The following is a 20,884-nucleotide window of genomic DNA, read 5'->3' as shown; positions in this document are numbered from 1 at the left end:
ACCATCTGGCTAATCCATGTAAATTTCCTCCTTCAACTCTCCATTGAGGAAAGCCGTCTTAACGTCCATTTGATTAACGAGAAGACCATGTGAGGCAGCCAGTGATAGTAGCACCCGAATAGTGGTCAGTCTAGCCACAGGTGAGTAAGTATCAAAATAGTCTTCACCTTCTTTCTGGGTATAACCCTTAGCCACAAGTCGTGCCTTGTACTTTTCAATCGTACCATCAGGTCTAAGATTTTTCTTGAACACCCACTTACATCCTACAGGTTTGCACCCATAAAGACGGTCAGTGATCTCCCAGGTTCCATTAGCTAAGATGGAATCCATCTCGCTATGAACAGCTTCCTTCTAGTAGTCAGCATCGGGAGATGCATAGGCTTTTGAAATAGTCATGGGTGTGTCATCCACGAGGTACACAATGAAATCATCACCAAAGGACTTTGCAGAGCTCTCTCTCTCTCTCTTACTCCTTACAGGAGTTTCATTGTCACCCTCAAAAGAATTCTCAACGTGTTCCATCGCAATGGTGGGTTCAGGAATTACAGCGAATTCCTCACTAGATGGAGTAGGTATCTCCTGATTTGATGAACTCGACATATCATTCATAGGAAATATGTCCTCAAAGAAAGTTGCATCATTCGACTCCATAATCGTACTAACATGCATGTCGAATACCTCAAATTTTATTATAAAAAATATATAGCCAATGCTATGAAAAGCATAGCCCAGAAGAACACAATCCACGGTTTTTGGTCCAATCTTGCGCTTCTTGGGAATTGGTATATTGACTTTCGCCAAACAACCCCAAGTACGTAGGTAAGAGAGTTTCAACCTTTTCCTTTCCCATTCCTCAAATGGAGTCATGGTCTTATGCTTTGTGGGAACTCGGTTTAGGACATGACATGCAGTCATTAGCAGCCCACCATTCCTTGGAAAGATCCGATCTGTCTAACATGGCGGTAACCAAATCAATTAGAGTTTGGTTCTTTCTTTCGGCCACCCCCATTTGGAAGTGCAACTATCCCTAGGTGGTTTTGGTAATTCATAACAACATATAGCTCATTGAGCTAATGCTATTCCAAGATGACTATTTCAGGAAAGCTCAATGATTGGCATGGCATGGATGTGAAAGTGGAACCCTCAAAATGCTAAGGACAAAGGATTGGCTCAAGCTCAAAAGCTCAAGACTCTTCATTTTATATTTTAGTGATCCAAGATCACATTGAGTCTTTAGGAAAAGCCAATACTATCAAGGAGGGATGAAGTGTTGCTTAATGAGCCTCTTGCTTCATGTGCTTAGTGATATGCTCCAAAACCCTCAACTACTTTCCCATATCCACATATGACCTAAACCCTAAGCCAAACTCGGTCCTACCGATTCTTTCTATCCGGCGCCACCGAGTTTCACTTGTCATAAGCCACTGCCAAACCCTAGCAATTCGGTTCTACTGATAGGGATCTCGGTCTCACCGAGATGGGATTGCAAACTCTCTGTTTCCCTTTCGTAACTTTTCAGTCTCACCGAAAGAGCGAATCGGTCCCAACGAGATTGCAATGTAAACTCTTTGTTTCCTTTTTTTTAACTTTTCGGTCTCACCGAAAGAGCAAATCGGTCCCACCGAGTTTACCTGACCAACTCTCTGGTTAGCTTATTACCAAACTCGGTCTCACCGAGTTTGTGTAATCGGTCTCACCGAGATTACGTTATGCCCAAACCCTAACCATATCGGTCCTACCGAGTTGCATGTCAGTCCCACCGAAAATCTCTAACGGTCACTAGGTTTACCTTTTCGGTCCGACCGAGTTTGTTGATTCGGTCCCACCGAGATTGGAAAACTGTGTGTAACGGTTGTATTTTGTGTGGAGGCTATATATACCCCTCCATCTCCTCTTCATTCGTGGAGAGAGCCATCAGAACACATACACAATTCCAACTCATATGTTCTGAGAGAGAACCACCTACTCATGTGTTGAGACCAAGATATTCCATTCCTACCATATGAATCTTGATCTCTAGCCTTCCCCAAGTTGCTTTCCACTCAAATCTTCTTTCCACAAAATCCAAATCCTATGAGAGAGAGTTGAGTGTTGGGGAGACTATCATTTGAAGCACAAGAGAAAGGAGTTCATCATCAACACACCATTTGTTACTTCTTGGAGAGTGGTGTCTCCTAGATTGGCTAGGTGTCACTTGGGAGCCTCCGACAAGATTGTGGAGTTGAACCAAGGAGTTTGTAAGGGCAAGGAGATCGCCTACTTCGTGAAGATCTACCGCTAGTGAGGTAAGTCCTTCGTGGGCGATGGCCATGGTGGGATAGAGAAGGTTGCTACTTCGTGGACCCTTCGTGGGTGGAGCCCTCCGTGGACTCGCGCGACCGTTACCCTTCGTGGGTTGAAGTCTCCATCAACGTGGATGTAGGATAGCACCACCTATCCGAACCACGAGAAAAACATCTGTGTCTCCAATTACGTTTGAATTCTCCAAACCCTTCCCTTTACATTCTTGCAAGTTGCATGCTTTACTTTCCGCTGCCAATATACTCTTTGCATGCTTGCTTGAATTGTGTGATGATTGCTTGACTTGTCCTACAATACCTAAAATCTGCCAAGAACTAAAATTGGGAAAAGGTTAAGTTTTTATTTGGTCAAGTAGTCTAATCACCCCCCCTCTAGACATACTTTCGATCCTACAAGTGGTATCAGAGCTTTGGTCTCCATTTGCTTTGATCTCCATAGCTTTTGGTGGTCATAGCCTTGGTTTCACAACCTAGGAGAGTATGGCGTCTAGCGAGGGAAATTATCACCGTAGAGGTCCTTACTTTGATGGTACTAATTTTGCTAGTTGGAAGCATAAAATGAAAATGCATATTCTTGGACATAACCCCGCCGTTTGGGCTATTGTGTGTGTTGGTTTGCAAGGTGACTTCTTTGATGGGAAAGAACCAAACCGTGAAGCTACCACGGATGAGTTGAAGATGTTGCAATACAATGCTCAAGCTTGTGATATTCTCTTCAACGGATTGTGCCCCGAAGAATTCAACAAAATCAGCCGTCTTGAGAATGCAAAGGAAATTTGGGACACTTTGATTGATATGCACGAAGGTACCGACTCCGTCAAGGAATCCAAGTTGGATGTGCTTCAAAGTCAACTTGACAAGTTCAAAATGAAGGATGGTGAAGGTGCCGCTGAAATGTACTCTAGGCTTGCTCTCATCACAAATGAGATTGCCAGCTTAGGAAGTGAAGAGATGACCGATAGATTCATCATCAAGAAGACTCTAAGAGCCTTGGATGGAAAATATGATACCGTGTGCACATTGATCCAAATGATTCCCAATTACAAAGATCTCAAGCCAACGGAGGTGATTGGAAGAATTGTTTCTCATGAGATGTCACTTAAGGATAAAGAGGAATTTCACAACAAATCAAGTGGTGCCTACAAAGCCTCATGTGAAGCCCCTACATCATCAAGTGAGAAACAAAACTTCAATGAAGAATTGAGCTTAATGGTGAAGAACTTCAACAAGTTCTACAAGAGTAGAAGCAAAGATAGAAGCTTCAAGTCAAGGTCCTACAATGACAAAAGATCTTCTAGTCGAGAGCGAAACTGCTACAGTTGTGGAAGACCCGGACACTATTCCAATGAGTGTACGGCTCCCTACAAGAGAAGAGAAGATTCTCCAAAAAGAAGAAGCAAAGAATCACCAAGAGAGAGAAGGAGTAGAGATGATCGTTATGAACGAAGATACTCACGGAGAAGCAAGGATTGGGAAAGGAAGGAAAAATCATCAAGGAGCTACACAAAACGAAGACATCAAGTTCATGTTGGTGAATGGGTATCCGGGTCCGACTCCGACAGCCACTCTGAGAGAAGTTATCACTCTGACTTCGAAGATACTCAAGATGAAGGTGTTGCCGGTCTAGCACTTGTGTCAACCAACTCCTACGACATATTTGACTCACCGAATGAAGGAATTGGAAGATGCTTCATGGCCAAAGGTCCTAAGGTAACACACCCTGAGTATGTTGATTTCAATAGTGATGAAGATGACTTGTTAGGTGATGATTTGCTTGTTGACAACTCTAGTGATGAATACTATGATGAAACGTCAATTAATCATGCTAATCAAGATAAAACGAATGACAATGATAAGGAGAAGATTGAGGCTCTAACTAAAGAACTAAACACTCTTAAGTTAGCTCATGAAACTATCTTCGAAGATCATCGAGAACTTTTAAGAGCTCATGAGAAATTACGCTTTGAAAAGCTCAATCTTGAGCAAGAGCATGAGTTCTTAAAAGCAATCAATGATGATCTCCGCAAGAAAAGTTCTTCTTACATTGCCAAGCGTTTACTCTTATCCACTTACATGCCTCAAGTCAAGTCTAGTAACAAGAACAAGAAAGATTCTTCCTCTAGCAGTAACAATGATCATGCTAAATCCAATATTGTTGCTTCTAGTAGTTCTCTTGATTCCACTAATGATTCTCTTAGCCAAGTTACACTTGAGCAAGAAAATAGCTTATTGAAGGGAATTATAGAGAAAGGAGTGTACAAAAGCCTTGCCGGGAGTAAGCAATTCGAGGAAATTGTGCGCAAGCAAGGAATGCACCGGAAGAATCAAGGTGTTGGTTTTGAACGAAAGTTCAATGCCAATGGAGTTGAGTGGGAAGAAGATCAATACCCCAAGACAAAGTTTGTTCCTCAACAAGAGAAGTATGATACTTCTTTCAAGGGGACACAAGCTCAAGTTGATCTTCCACCACAAGACTACAAGCAAAAAGGCAAGGACAAGCTTCAAGAGGAAATTGATGCATTTGAAGAAGCTCCTAAGACCTTAGTCAAGTGGATTCCCAAGACTACTTCAAGTTCCACTTCATCAAGTACGACTACAACTCCAAGGATTCCCATCAAGATGGTGTGGATCCAAAAGAAGAAGAACTAGAGAGTTCTTGAGGGTGACTCCGCCAACATACTTCACTCTTATCACTTTGGCAAGAACAAGTGCAATCAACTTCCACATCTTGCACTAGTTCAAGGAGTCACAAACCCTCTTGTTGGTAAGACAAGGGACAAGGTAACCTAAAAGTTTTCATGGAAATCATATTGTGTGTGCATCACTCTATGTCTATGGATATCCTTGTTTGTTCCTTGTGGGACTAACCCATGTAGGTATTGAAAGTGCAATTCACTCAAATGGATAGCTCCAAGTGATCTACATCAACATTGAGCATCCACATCTTCAACATCTACATGAAGTCATCATCGACAAAACCCGAGGTTAGTTCATCCCTCTAAGGGGGGATATCACATCTAGGGGGAGCTTTACTCTAAAACTTGAGCTAAAGCAACTCTAAAGATGTGAACACAACAATGCTTTATGTAAAAGTGGTAACCCCACTTGAGCTTAAACGATGAGTATGACCTATGATCAAGTGTTCTCACTTCACTCCTAAGTCAATATACTCATATATAGATGACCTTGTCATCGCAAATTGCTTGATAGATACTAGAATTGGTTGTGCATGCCTTGTCACATATTTCATTTGCCATCTTATTGTGTGAGCATCCTGGTTGCATATTTTACTCATTCGAGGACATCCACTTGTTGTTTTGATTGTTTGGTTTTATTTCCTTTTGCCAAGTGGATGGACAAGAATGCCTAAGAACCTCCTCTAGCTATCTATGCTTTTCTCGTCTCAAACTCTATTCATGCTACATCACAAAATTTGATCAAGTCAGATTCGAACCACTCTGTGTGAGGAGCGCTCGGAGTCCCCGATTCGTCATAGACTTAAACTTCCAAAACCTCTTTATAATTTTCGGTCTGACCGATACCCCACTTTCGGTCCTACCGAGATCATTAAGTTGATCTAGGTTTGCGATCTCGGTGCAACCGATTTGAACCATTCGGTCACACCGAGTTGCAACAACTGTATACAGTTTTGCATCTCGGTGCCACCGAGTTGTTCCACTCGGTCACACCGACAGGGTCGGGCTATATATAGTCACGGGCAAAAATTTGGAAATTTCTCCGAACCCCTTCGCCCGCGCGATAGCCTGCTCTGCCAACTTGGTCTCCGGATCGTCTCCTCGCCTCCAGCCGCCTCCAGTCGCTGGTCTCCGTCGCCGTCAACGGAAATTCAACCCCGCCGTTGCCGCCGTAGCGAGTCTCCGCCGAACTAGGGTATGGACTCGATCTTTGTGCTATTCCCCAATCCGATTCTTAGCACATTGTGATCATCATGATTCTTGCCACATTTTTTAAACTTCTATCCAGTCAATGAACTCGTAGATTAGGTCTAATTCAAAAAATTTAGGGTTAGGTTTCCGCCGAAACCATCTCGGACCCACCGAGTTGAAAAACTCGGTCCCACCGATTTGGCTTATGCCATTGCACAAGTGAGACTCGGTCTGACCGAGAATTACTTATCGGTGTGACCGATTTTGGAACTCTGTGAAACCCTAGCAGTCTCGGTGCCACCGAACTGTGACTCGGTCTGACCGAGTTCACTAGTTTAGGTGCCAAAACTGCTTCGGTATCACCGAGTTTAGAAATCGGTAGATCCGAGATGCTTTCAGTGGGAAACTAAAACTAAGTTTTTGAATTATTCTTTTGCAAAAATCTCTGCATTTTGTGATGCTTATCCACTCTATCTCATCTATAACCTATTCACAGGGTCAGCAGTCAGAGTTTGCATCATGTCAGACCAAAGTGATAGCCAGAACTTGTCAGAGCAGCAAGTGCAGATGAGTGAGGGCACTAGTCCCTCAAGTTCCTCAGATGATGGCAGCAGGAGCACCCCTAGCAATCTGCCTAAAACTGCCACAAGACAGAGAAAGAAGAGAACCTCAGACTCAGAAGATGAGGATTATGTGGCAGAAGAGGAAGCAACTTCCAAGAGAGTTGAGCCAGCACAGGGCATAAAACCAGGGATGAAGATCAAAAGGCCAGCAGGCAGGCAGCCTATGTCAAAGGCCAGAGCTTCAACTGAGAAGCCCACTCCCATTGAGCCAGTTGCTGCTGAAGGCAAGAAGAGGAAAGAAAGGGTGAAGAAAACTGTAGCCAGAGTGCTTGGCAAAGCTTCCATCATGGAAGATGAGGAGGAAGAAGAAGAGGTAGCTGCACCAGCACCTAAGGCACCCAAGCTGATGGGTGATGCCATAAGAACAGGGGCAGCTGCTTCCAAGGCCAAGCCAGCTCCAAAGCCAAAACCAAAGAGGAACACAAGAAGCATCCCAGCTACTGAGAAGAACAAGGCCCCAGTGCCTGAAGCTGCAGAAGAAGAAGAAGAGAATGTTCTTAGAAAGCTCAAGCCCAAGATCCCAGACCACAACGATGCTCATCCTGTGGCTGAGGATATGAAACTCAGGAGAGATTCAGGGCTCCGGAAGTGGAGAGAAGCAGACCCGTATGCTTCAAGGAGAAGGACTGCAGTTGACTACAGGTTTCACACCAAGGAGCAGCAAGACTTTTATGAGACAGTGCTGCTAGACAAGAAGCCAATTGTCTGTGATATGAGATGGGTTGATTGGCAATACATCAAGGACGACGAAGAGTACTACCCTGGAGTGTAGGACAGTTTCAAGGCATGTGGAGTAGAGGACTTTGTTGGGCAGAAGCTCACAAAGTGGAACGAGGAACTCATCATGCAGTTCTACTCCACAGCCCATTTCTATCCAGATGGTAGGATTGTATGGATGTCAGAGGATACGAGGTACCAGTCTACAGTTGCTGAATGGGCTCAGCTGATTAATGCCCCAGAAGAGCATGACGATGACTTGGACATTTATGCCAAGAAGAAGATGGACCACAACTCAATGTCAAACATGTACAAGGAGATTCCAAATGAAGCACTTGATACGTTCAAGTTTGGCTCAGTACACTATCTTCTGTCAGGGCTGCCAACCATCAACTGGATTCTTAGGCACACCCTATTGCCCAAGTCTAGAGATCACAAGATGATCAGGGGCCACGCGATCAACTTGCTTCATATCTTTGACGTGCCACAGAAATTCAAAGTCATGAGCCTTATGATTGAAACAATCAAGAGGACAGCAGCAGACCAGAAGAGGAGCTGTGGATATGCCCCATAGATTCAGGAGCTCATCAACTCTAAGATGGGCACGGGCATATACTTATTGGACAAGGAACACCTGCCCATCCGTCCAGACTTTGAAGATAATCAAGTGGTCATGACTGAGAATGAGCCATCATCTGCCCAAGCACAAGCCAAGAAGGAGAAGGCGAGGAAGGAGAAAGCTGCCAAGATGACTACTCAAGAGGAGGCATCTGAATATTTCCTGAAAACCAAACAAGAGCAGCTTGGTTACTTGATTGCATCCTCCCTGCGGATTGAGCAAGGACTAGCCACCCTAACTCAGAACCAGGCAAGCTTAGAGAGGATCATGGAACAAAAGTTCTATGACTTGGATGTCAAAGTGACAGAGACTCAGACTGCAGTGGAGCAGCTCCAGGATGACATGCAGGAGAGGAGAGGCAAGACTACAACTGATGCCTTTGCCAGAGTGCCACGAGGTCCGAGGTCGTCTGTAGTGCCAGTTGTTGACCCCAGAGCCACCACGTCTGCACCAGCTACAGCCTCAGTTCCACCAGCTCTAGCGTCCACTTCAGCCTCGACTCCGACCACGTCTACAGAAGGCTTCGTCCTTGGAGTGCTCCGGACTCCACCACCACCTGAAGATCAAGCATGAGTGTCGACTTAGCACTCTGCATTTTCTAGGAACTTTTTGGTAACTTGTTGCCAAAGGGGGAGAAAATGTATAGATCATAGGCTTCGAGAGAGAGTGTTGCTTTTATTCTCTCTTGTTTTATTTGGTGGTTTTTCGAACTTTGTTTGCTTTTGTGTGAGATACTATGTCATTGCTCGTGAGACATTGATGATCATGTGTTTGATCATAAGCTACACTTAATGTTTGCTTAATATTATCATCTTATCTATCTTATGTGATCATTCACTATTCTTGGTGATGAGTGCATGTATTTCATTCTTATCATTTTAAGCGCTCCACCAAGATGTATGTGACATGGAAGAGTAACCCATGACTCTAACTCTTTGTGCATTTGCAGTCCAAAGCAAATTTTAAATATGCACAAATTTAGGGGGAGCTCTTACTTGTCACATACTTCTCAAAGCGACGATATATTTCATGCTTATTATCATTTGTCGAAGCTTTGATCTATATGTTGTCATCAATTATCAAAAAGGGGGAGATTGAAAGTGCAACTATCCCTAGGTGGTTTTGGTAATTCATAACAACATATAGCTCATTGAGCTAATGCTATTCCAAGATGACTATTTCAGGAAAGCTCAATGATTGGCATGGCATGGATGTGAAAGTGGAACCCTCAAAATGCTAAGGACAAAGGATTGGCTCAAGCTCAAAAGCTCAAGACTCTTCATTTTACATTTTAGTGATCCAAGATCACATTGAGTCTTTAGGAAAAGCCAATACTATCAAGGAGGGATGAGGTGTTGCTTAATGAGCCTCTTGCTTCATGTTCTTAGTGATATGCTCCAAAACCCTCAACTACTTTCCCATATCCACATATGACTTAAACCCTAAGCCAAAATTGGTCCTACCGATTCTTTCTATCCGGCGCCACCGAGTTTCACTTGTCATAAGCCACTGCCAAACCCTAGCAATTCGGTTCTACCGATAGGGATCTCGGTCTCACCGAGATGGGATTGCAGACTCTCTGTTTCCCTTTTGTAACTTTTCGGTCTCACCGAAAGAGCGAATCGGTCCCACCGAGATTGCAATGTAAATTCAGTGTTTCCCCTTTGTAACTTTTCGGTCTCACCGAAAGAGCAAATCGGTCCCACCGAGTTTGCCTGACCAACTCTCTGGTTAGCTAATTACCAAATTCGGTCTCACCGAGTTTGTGTAATCGGTCTCACCGAGATTACGCTATGCCCAAACCCTAACCATATCGGTCCTACCGAGTTGCATGTCAGTCCCACCGAAAATCTCTAACGGTCACTAGGTTTACATTTTTGGTCCGACCGAGTTTGTGATTCGGTCCCACCGAGATTGGAAAACTGTGTGTAACGGTTGGATTTTGTGTGGAGGCTATATATACCCCTCCACCTCCTCTTCATTCGAAGAGAGAGCCATCAGAACACACACACCATTCCAACTCATATGTTCTGAGAGAGAACCACCTACTCATGTGTTGAGACCAAGATATTCCATTCCTACCATATGAATCTTGATCTCTAGCCTCTCCAAGTTGCTTTCCACTCAAATCTTCTTTCCACAAAATCCAAATCCTATGAGAGAGAGTTGAGTGTTGGGGAGACTATCATTTGAAGCACAAGAGCAAGGAGTTCATTACCTACACACCATTTGTTACTTCTTGGAGAGTGGTGTCTCCTAGATTGGCTAGGTGTCACTTGGGAGCCTCCGACAAGATTGTGGAGTTGAACCAAGGAGTTTGTAAGGGCAAGGAGATCGCCTACTTCGTGAAGATCTACCGCTAGTGAGGCAAGTCCTATGTGGGCGATGGCCATGGTGGGATAGACAAGGTTGCTTCTTCGTGGACCCTTTGTGGGTGGTTGCTTCTTCGTGGAGAGCAGTGGCTTATGACAAGTGAAACTCGGTGGCGCCGGATAGAAAGAATCGGTAGGACCGAGTTTGGCTTAGGGTTTAGGTCATATGTGGATATGGGAAAGTAGTTGAGGGTTTTGGAGCATATCACTAAGCACATGAAGCAAGAGGCTCATTAAGCAACACCTCATCCCTCCTTGATAGTATTGGCTTTTCCTAAAGACTCAATGTGATCTTGGATCACTAAAATATAAAATGAAGAGTCTTGAGCTTTTGAGCTTGAGCCAATCCTTTGTCCTTAGCATTTTGAGGGTTCCACTTTCACATCCATGCCATGCCAATCATTGAGCTTTCCTGAAATAATCATCTGGGAATAGCATTAGCTCAATGAGCTATATGTTGTTATGAATTACCAAAACCACCTAGGGATAGTTGCACTTTCACATAGCTCTGTCCTCGGCTCGGCTCGGCTCATTCCTGCAACCCGCGGCGTGGCGCGTCATGACAAGGCGAGCGTGGAGGAGCGCGCGTGTAGGTCTTCTCTTCTCATGCTTATATAAATGATAGAAGAGCTCACCTTATAAAAAGGGGTAACTCTGTCTCAATTTATGGGATGAGACTAAATTTTAATCTCACTCACACCACTCACATGTGTGCATGAATGGGCCAAGAGAACTTCAGAATTGGGTAATGTTTACACCCGGCGCACCGGCCGAGTCATTCCGCCGGACTCGCGTGGGCCACGCGATCCAACTGGATTGAAGCGACCAGAGAGACGTGGTTTCTTCGTCCACCTCGCAGGAAAAAACAAAGAAAAAGAAAGGACGCCCACGCTGCCCGCACTTGTCGACCTCCTGCACGGCCGCGCCAGACGCGCTCGTCGGCCTCCTGCACTGCACGCGCTCACCGCGCTCGTCGGCCTCCTGCGGGGCCGCGCTGCACGCGCTCACCGCGCTAGCCGGCCTCCTGCGTGGCCGCGCCACACACGCTCGTCGGCCACCAGTGTCCCCAACCTCGATTTCTGTTGGTCGCGCCAGCGTGCCGCTTTGACCCGAGGTTGTTCTCGTTGCAGATCTGGCCACAGCTCTTGCAGAGCGGAGGCACCCCGTCTCCGGCATCGTTTTGTTCTCATCGTCATCACAGCCCCTAGTCATGTCCGTTGTAGCACCGGATTGTAGCAAACCACGCCACCGATTTAGTCGGTTGTAGCATAACTCGACATTGGTTGTAGCTGGTTGGAGAAGCAGGCAAAAAGACACTGTCGATTTGCAAACATGACGCCGGTTGTAGCAAATCGAGGAGCCGATTATACCAAACCACGGCACCGGTTGTAGCAAAACAAGAAGTCGGTTGCAGCAGAGCGGCGACAGATTGTACCAAAAAATAGGATGCCAGATTCTGCGTTGTAGCAAAACATGATGCTCGTTGTAGCAAAATGCGGCGTCGATTGTAGCAAAAATTGAAGCTGGTTGTAGCACGGCGGTGCTGGTTGTAGCAAAGAAGAGAACGGCACCAATTTTTTGCGTTGTAGCAAAACACGATGGCGGTTGTAGCAAAGTGCGACGCAGTGGTAGCAACACGCGACACCAGTTGTAGCAAGGGGTGCGTTGCTGCTGAGACCAGTGTCACTGTTGTCGTCGTAGCATTTCAGAGAAAAGCTGCAACCGGCGACGAGAAAGTTTCAGCCAGCTTCCGAAAAGCTTCAGGGAGAGAACAATGAGCTGAACAATGGCCATCAACTCCAGACGTGGTGTTGGAACCGCTGTGAGGAATGCTACAACCATAGCTTGAAGATGCTGGAACCAAAGACTCAAGGTGTTGCGACTGGACGATCAGTGACGGGAGACGGTGGTATTTTTGCTGGAATCATGGATTTTTTTTGCTGGAACCTTCCCTAATTTTTGCTACCACAGTCTATTTGGTTGGTTTGCTAGAACTAGCGTCTTTTTTTGCTACCATCTATTTTTTTTTGCTGGAACTAACATCCTTAATTGCTACCATCATGTTGATTTTTGCTGGAACCCGTATCAGTTTTTGCTACAAGTAGCCAGCCGAATGCTACAACCGGTAGCTGTTTTTGCTACCATCGTCCTGATTTTTGCTGGAACCAGCATCAGTTTTTGCTATAAGTAGTCAGCCGAATGCTACAACTGGTAGCTGTTTTTGCTACCATCAGCGACGGCCATGGTGTGGCGGCAGCGGCGGCGCCGTTTTTTAGCTGGAACCGGCAAAATCAGTGCTACAACCCTCGAAAGCGGCCGTTTTTGCTGCAACCGTGACAGCGGCAGCTACCACCGGCGACGGTCGTGGCCATTTTTTTGCTGCAACCGACGACCAGAGCAGCTATCTCCAGCGACGGCGGCGGGCCACATTTTTTTGCTGCAACCGGCGACTGCAGCAGTTACCACCGGCGACCGGCACGAGGCAAGTTGTGCAGATTTATCTGAGTGCGGCGACAAGGGAAGACCAGCGGTGGCGCAAGCTGTGGATAGACGAAGCGATCCGTGCGAGAGGGAAGCAGGGACCCGCGAGATCATGCACGTACGATTGGCACGATCGAACGATTGAGAACTGACCGGCCGAAAGTTTCGGCCGGCGGACCGGCGCCCATCACTGCTCTTCGGAATTTTAGTTGGGCTTTGAGCCAAAAGCCCACTAGCAAATTCCAACAGACTGTTGTGCGGCTGTCAGTCTCCCTGGCTGGCACTAGAGAGATTTCCACCCGTTGAGCGTCCTCTCGTGCTTGACGTTGAACTTAGCTTCCTGCTCGCATGCGTAAACCATCTCGCTCTCAAATGTGCCGGTGGCATTTAGTACTATGACACTTGCTTCCTTCTCAAACTCGGTGACTCTGAGGAGCTTATAACCACGCACTGTCTCACTTACCATCGGCATCTAGTGCGCAAGCATGGTTGAGTATCTCATTTCTACAAATCAGTTTCGAATACTTGGGAAAAATGAATTGGAAGCTACAGGTTAGGTATATTTTCTTAAAATTGATACGGTCAAGGACGGCTTGGCATGAGCCGTTCGCTATCTCACAAAACAAAACAATGATACGGGAATCAAAGGCAGATAGCTGAAATCATTTGATATTTGGAATACATACATACATACATACATACATACATACATGATCATCGTTGCCGAGTTTGTGGATCATTAGCTCTTAGAAAGAACAAAAGGGGAAATATGAACATTCCTTAACAGCTTACTGCGCAAGACAGGAAATTACCCAGTGCTGTGCATGCAAGTTGAAGAAAATCAGCTTATGCTATTACAGATGTATACGACTGCTGTGAAATCTGTAGTACATCGATAAATCGTTGATTATCAGCTTGATAGCACCTCCTCAATGGTGACGAAACGGCCTTTCTCGATCGACAATTGGCCAGCCACACCAATTGCAACAGATAGTAAGCCGTCATCCAAGCTGATAGCTGGGCTACATGCACCTTGTGCCCTGATGGCAGACAGGAAATTCAGGTGCTCCAAGTAGCTAGATCCATGGTGAAGCCCCTGGTACCTAAGCAATGTATGTACAGCTCGTTAGATACTACTCGACATGGTAATTTGATGGTAAACCACTCGTCCTAAAGTAAAGGAGTTTTTATTGAAAGCTAGTAAAAGGTCTGAAGTCTCAAATCTAAACCAGTTCTATTTCTTGAAGAATCACTGTTACAATAGATGCTGTATCTCCCATCAGAAGAATCTAATACAGTATTTTCTTAATATTTTGCTATTGAATGTTAAGATCTGGAAAACATTGATATATTGTGACAAAGTAGTACATACTTGATTCGTTCATCTTCGGCCTTCACCGTTACAACTCCATCTCTGCCTCCTGCTCGCTTTCCAACCATCACAATGCCCTCTGGAACAAAAGCCTCGCCCTGTTTGAAAATTCCTATTACAAACAGATACTCCATAAATTGAATTGATATACAAGCCTTACATGTCTAGACTCAGGAGTGCCTAAAGTATGACCTTTTTAATCCTACACAACATTCTAACAGGCTATAGCTAGCACATGGGTTGGGAAGACAGGCAGGTCCATTGTCCTGAAGAAAAGAAACACCCACAGGGCTTGTCCCTCACTCTGATGCAACAACTTGAAGCAAGTTTCGTGAAATCCTAGTAATCGGAGAAATGGACCATCGGCTTCACGAACAGCTTGAACTTCGTTTCACAACGCCTCCCTTTTTATTTGATCCCACCATGTGATAACTGTGTCATGGCTCGTGACATTTGTCTCCTTTCAAGTTCTTAGTTTTGCACAAAGCTAACCCTTTTTCGAGGTGCTACAGTTATCTCCAAGGATTGTGGTAAATATTGATGATTCATTCATAGTAGATTCACCAGTGAACTACAGCCTATCTGAAGACCAGAGCATGCAAAAGGAAGAGCCTAGAGGATGCAATATTACCCAGACAGGCCCCACATTTGATACGGTTCGTACTACATCTGATACGCATCAAATGTAGAGATGCATGCAATATATCACCAAGGACCATTGACGATTCATTCATAATAGATCCACCAGTGAGCTGAGTAGGGGTAAAGGTCCAAGGACCTGTACTACCTTATAGTAACTCTTGGAACTAAGCGATGACATAAATAATAAAACTAAGCCTCAGAGCCTGTCTTAGTAATCAGGGACGAGCCCTCTCGCACCGTCCTTGGACCTTTACCCCTACCTCTATCACCAAGGACCATTACTGAGTTGTGAATTGGCAAAGCCTATGTACAGCCAGTGTATATAATGGCATACTCGTATTTGGCTATAACTTTGTGCAAATCTACACCATTTCATGGCTGGGAAACATATTATGTATCTCCAACAACCATAGAACAAATAATTCCTGTTTTACTTAAATGTGAACATATCTGGGGTTGTACCTTTCCAGTGTCACCAACAACAGAAATTTCCTGCTCATTTTTACTACCTTCAGCAAACATGCAGAGATCAAGCATGCCACGACAGCCATTATCGAATTCTACGATTACATATGCATTATCAATTATATCTGGTACCTGCATCCAGAGAGAATTTCTTAGGAATCAAGCGCCACTGTTTTAACTGAAACATGTCTACTAATATTATAATCAGAAGAGCTCAAAAATTGTTTGATAGCTTGAAATTAATATATCGTAGTCACTTGGAGAGTTCTAATCCCATCCAGTATTTCATAAATCCCAGAATAGAACATGTTAATAAGGAATCCTTATCACTGCACTACTACTTCAGCATCCATATTTTTAACTCCCAAGGCCATAATGAGTAGTACAGTGAAAGGAGAGAGCTTGTAGTCCAACAGTCAATGAACCTGACCTTTCCATCATAAACCTCATCCTTATGGTTAACATCAATAGCTCCAGAAGCCATCACACGAACAGGGTTCGCATCTGCAAACAATCTTATCAAATCAAAAAAGTGGCAGCACTTCTCAACCAGAGTCCCCCCACTGTTGCAATTAAACCTATTCCAGTTGTTCACCTGCAAGGGTTTTAGCAGTTACACACACAAGGAAATTACTCCCTCCGTCACATAATATAAGAGCGTTTTTGACACTAATGTAGTATAAAAAACGTTCTTATATTATGGGACGGAGGGAGTATTAATTATTACAAGTATCATAGATTGGGCTCCCATACCTTAACAAGGAAAGGAAACCGATGTTCACGGATAGCCACCATTTTGACCTGCCCTAGTGTGCCACTTTTAACAATATCTATCAGCTTAGCCACCGGCGGCATATACCGGTATTCTAATCCGACTTGCATGAGTATGTCTGGTCTCTGTTTGGCAGCCTCTATGACCTATACAGGGACACCAAACTTCAGATATCAAAATGAATAAGCTTGCAGAGATTCGGTGGACTGACAAATCGTAATCGTTGGTTTTAATACATCCCTTAAATGGTTAATTATACAGTTGTTTCTCCTCGTATATCAGAAAGGTATATTTTACTTTACAGCAGTTAACAAGCACATTGTATAGCACATCCCTGACTAGAATATGACCTCACCTTCTTGCAGTCCTGTACCGTGGTGCACAGAGGCTTCTCAACAAGAACGTGGTGCGGCTTGGCATAAGAAATGATGTCCATGAGTATCTCAGAGTGTGTCATGTTTGGCGACGACACAACGACGGCGTCACACAGCCCGCTGTCCAGCAACTCGCGGTGACCTGAAAATGTCTTGAAACCTTCTAGTTTTTAGGATTTGGTAACCAACCAAAACTTTGTGGAACAGGTGGTATTTTGAACATTGTTGCCATGCACCTAATACTTCCAACCAAATATAGTTCAGATAGAATCAAAGTACCAACCAAACCTAGCAGATTATGTATGACTGGCTCTACATTCTACATCCAGCAAGGCGGCGGCTATTTGTACTGTCATATACTCATATTCATGTGACTGGAGGCTGTGGCAGGTACCTGGGGAGGTGGCAGGCCAAGCTCTGCAGCGAGGCGGAGGCCAAGGAGGAGGGACTCCGGGTGGGGGTCGGCGAGGCAGGTGACGCAGACGCGGACGGACTGCTCCCGCTCGACTTCTCCGGCGAGGTGAGCGAGGTTGTGGAGGTGCTCCCTCCCCATCATCCCGACCCCAACTATCCCGTACCTCACTTCCGCCGCAGCGGGCGCCATGGCTGCCCCTCCTCCCTCTCGCGCCATCTCCGAAGGAATCTGGACGGGATTTCGAGCGACGAGTGGGCGACAGCGACAGGCAGGAACCACTGGTCAGGGAACTGCTTCGCTATCCCCGACTGTAAGAACTGGTTCTGCTACCAGCCGTTGGATCGTGGTTGGTGGGTAGATGAGCTATCCGCTCTCTGCGCCGCGGGCAAAGGCCGAGTGACAAGGGCAACTTCGACGCAGAGAACCAATTAGGCCAATTCCAACGCGCGACCCAAATGAAAGTCCGTTTTATTCGGATTTCATCTATTTGGCAATGAATCGTGTTCATTCAAATTCGTACAAGTTCACGCTGACCGGCAACACAACCGGCGGCATACATGCCGGCAACAAAGCCAGCGGCCGGCACAGGAGCCAGCTTTTAAAAGATATGTGTTCACGCCAGCAACAAAGCCAGCGACCGACACAGGAGCCAGCCTTCAAAAAGGACCGTCATCGCGGCCGTCGTCTCACCTAGATCTTGTCGTCGCGGGCGAACATCTCTTTCTGCCGGTTCGTGAACCAAGTCTTTCTCTTCGGTGACATGTTGTTCTTGTCGACGATCATGATCGCTAGTGCCACCTCCTTGGCTTTTGTGTCGGCATTGGTGGCCTCGATCTCTAGCTTCTTGAGTTGAGCGGCATCCTCGATGTCAAGCTTCCTCTTCTTCACACCCTCCTTCATGTCAAGCTTCTTCGTTTGAAGATCTAGGTATATCTTCATTTGCTCCTCCCTCCCTTTGCTCTTCCTCTGGTCCCGCATTTTCTTTTGGCTCATCATATCCTCTAAAGTTCCTTGCAAGGCCATAGAAGACGCATCACGCTTCTCGTCGGACTTCGAGCTTGTCTTGCCCCTCGGCCTCTTGAGCACGTCTCCCGCATCAGCCTCGGCCGCCGCCGCCTTTTCTCCCCTCTTCTTCCTACGAGCATTGTATTGGTCCTTGAACTTGGGGCGATCTTTGATGAGCACCCAACAATGTATGAGAGTGAATGACTTGTCTTTGTGTCGGGGCTTGAAGCCTTCTGAAGATTGGAATGTCTACACAATCAAACATGCGGCCAACATGAAAGGATATAGAATGCATGAAACTTAAATGGCATGCCAACATGAATGGACGCATGATGGAAAAGAGAGGGGTTCATACCAAGTCACCAAGGCCTAGGCCGCTCGCGGAACGGGCTTTGATGCTCTCAAGCGCGGCACAATATTTGTTGCATTCTTCTTGGATGAATCCACACCTTTTTTGGATTGAATTGATGTCGCGAGTGCTTGTGAATTGGTAGGGGGAATTTTTTTCGCTCATGAAAGTTCTTGTGAACTATTGTCCAAAAGACCACTCCTTTTTGCTCGGCACCTTTGATTGGATCTTCCTTCCAACTCTCTCAAATCAAAGTGTTTTCGGCTTGGCTATATGATCCCGTGCAAATGCTCTTGCTCCTCTTTTGTGCTTCGGCCTTTTGGGTGAGCTCGTCGATGAAACACAATGGCTCCGCGAAAATGTAGACCTCATCTTCTTCATCTTCACAATACAAGTCATCATCTTCATGCCACGAGTTGCCATGGTTGTCCTCATCGGCATCATCATAGACGCCGAACTGAGAGTCGTCATAGGTACCACGGGCATCTTGGCTTTGGGTTGCGTCGACATCAAAAGGTTGCTCTTGGTCGTCGACGTGGAACGCCTCACCACGGCCCTCGAAGATGACGTTCTGCATGAACGAGGAGTAGTATGGGTCCTCGACCGTCGAGGTCTGCGTCGGCGGTGGCATATTGCCGAACAGCTTGCGGGCGCTGGCAATGTTAGCCGACTCGAACGACCGGGGCTGCTTCCTTTGCGCGTTGATATGTCTCCAATGTATCTATATTTTTTTTATTGTTCCATGCTATTATATTATCTATTTTGGATCTTTTATATGCATTAATATGCTATTTTATATTATTTTGGGACTAACTTATTAACATAGAGCCTACTGTCAGTTTTTGTTTTCCCTTGTTTTTGAATTTTACAGAAAAGGAATGTCAAACGAAGTCCGAACGGAATAAAACTTTACGATGATTTTTTTTGGCCAGAAGACACACGTAGGACTTGAGGAGGAAGTCAGAAGACTCCCGAGGACTCCACAAGCCCTCAGGGCGCGCCCTAGGGGGCGCCCCCGGCTTGTGGGGCCCCCGGAGTCCTCCAACCCTAATCCTTGGCTTATAAATTCAAAAATATTCCCAAACAACTAGAAGCATCCACCAAAATACTTATCTGCCGCCGTAACCTTCTATACCCGTGAGATCTCATCTTGGGACCTTCTTCGGCACCCTACCGGAGGGGGATTCGTGTTGGGGAACGTTGCAGAAAACAAAAAATTTCCTACGGTTTCACCAAGATCCATCTAGGAGTTCATCTAGCAACGAGTAATCGGATTGCATCTACATACCTTTGTAGATCACGCGTGGAAGCGTTCAAAGAACGGGGATGAGGAAGGCGTACTCGACGTGATCCAAATCACCGGAGATCCTAGCGCCGAACGGACGGCATCTCCGCGTTCAACACATGTACGGTCAGCGTAACGTCTCCTCCTTCTTGATCCAGCAAGGGGGAAGGAGAGGTTGAGGAAGATGGCTCCAGCAGCAGCACGACGGCGTGGTGGTGATGGAGCTGCAGTACTCCGACAGGGCTTCGCCAAGCACTATGGAGGAGGAGGAGGTGTTGGAGAGGGAGAGGGAGGCACCAAAGGCAAGGGGTGAGAGGTCCTCCCTTCCCCCCACTATATATAGGGGGCCTAGGGGGGCGCCGGCCCTAGGAGATGCAATCTCCCAGGGGGGCGGCGGCCAAGGGAGGAATCCCTCCTCCCCAAGGCACCTAGGAGCTGCCTTCCCCTTCTAGGACTCTTCCTTTAGGGTTTCCCCCACCCTAGGCGCATGGGCCCTAGGGGGAAGTGGCGCCCCAGCCCACTTTGGGCTGGATCCCTTCCCACTTCAGCCCATGGGGCCCTCCGGGATAGGTGGCCCCACCCGGTGGACCCCCGGGACCCTTCCGGTGGTCCCGATACAATACCGGTGACCCCGAAACTTGTCCCGATGGCCGAAATAGCACTTCCTATATATAATTCTTTACCTCCGGACCATTCCGGAACTCCTCGTGACGTCCGGGATCTCATCCGGGACTCCGAACAACATTCGGGTTACTGCATATACATATCCCTACAACCCTAGCGTCACCGAACCTTAAGTGTGTAGACCCTACGGGTTCGGGGGACATGTAGACATGACCGAGATCGCTCTCCGGTCAATAACCAACAGCGGGATCTGGATACCCATGTTGGCTCCCACACGCTCCTCAATGATCTCATCGGATGAACCACGATGTCGAGGATTCAAACAACCCCGTACACAATTCCCTTTGTCAATCGGTATGTTACTTGCCCGAGATCTGATCGTCGGTATCCCAATACCTCGTTCAATCTCGTTACCGGCAAGTCACTTTACTCGTACCGTAATGCATGATCTCGTGACCAGACACTTGGTCACTTTGAGCTCATTATGATGATGCATTACCGAGTGGGCCCAATGATACCTCTCCGTCATACGGAGTGACAAATCCCAGTCTTGATCCGTGTCAACCCAACAGACACTTTCGG

The 20,884-nt window shown here is 46.2% G+C and overlaps 1 protein-coding gene across 2 annotated transcripts; it reads right to left on the bottom strand.

Moving 5' to 3' along the window:
• Nucleotides 1-13,652: 13,652 nt before the first annotated feature.
• LOC125520747 (Oxidoreductase family protein) lies at nucleotides 13,653-17,361 on the bottom strand. Of its 2 annotated transcripts, XM_048685748.2 has the most exons (7): nucleotides 17,019-17,359; nucleotides 16,606-16,776; nucleotides 16,232-16,396; nucleotides 15,909-16,073; nucleotides 15,476-15,610; nucleotides 14,372-14,469; nucleotides 13,653-14,102 (listed from the first exon to the last, which is right to left on the bottom strand). In XM_048685748.2, the coding sequence occupies exons 1-7, from the start codon at nucleotides 17,253-17,255 to the stop codon at nucleotides 13,910-13,912; spliced, it is 1,164 nt and encodes a 387-aa protein (XP_048541705.1). In that variant the 5' UTR covers nucleotides 17,256-17,359; the 3' UTR covers nucleotides 13,653-13,909. The 2 variants fall into 2 exon arrangements, with proteins under 2 accessions (XP_048541705.1, XP_048541706.1); XM_048685749.2 differs by lacking the exon at nucleotides 15,476-15,610 and having other exon boundaries at nucleotides 17,019-17,361.
• Nucleotides 17,362-20,884: the final 3,523 nt, after the last annotated feature.

Source organism: Triticum urartu, chromosome 7A, assembly GCF_056163025.1.
Source record: "Triticum urartu cultivar PI428250 chromosome 7A, HENAU_Tu73, whole genome shotgun sequence".
Lineage (NCBI taxonomy): Eukaryota > Viridiplantae > Streptophyta > Magnoliopsida > Poales > Poaceae > Triticum > Triticum urartu.
This window is presented reverse-complemented; position numbering and strand designations above follow the sequence as displayed.

Excerpts from the sequence above, each read along its gene's own strand:
- LOC125520747 (XM_048685748.2), bottom strand. The coding sequence starts at position 17,255 with ATGGCGCGAGAGGGAGGAGGGGCAGCCATGGCGCCCGCTGCGGCGGAA. Across the intron at positions 16,777-17,018 it reads TTGGCCTGCCACCTCCCCAG|ACATTTTCAGGTCACCGCGA; the intron begins GTACCTGCCACA and ends GAAGGTTTCAAG. Across the intron at positions 14,103-14,371 it reads GCCGAAGATGAACGAATCAA|GTACCAGGGGCTTCACCATG; the intron begins GTATGTACTACT and ends TACATTGCTTAG.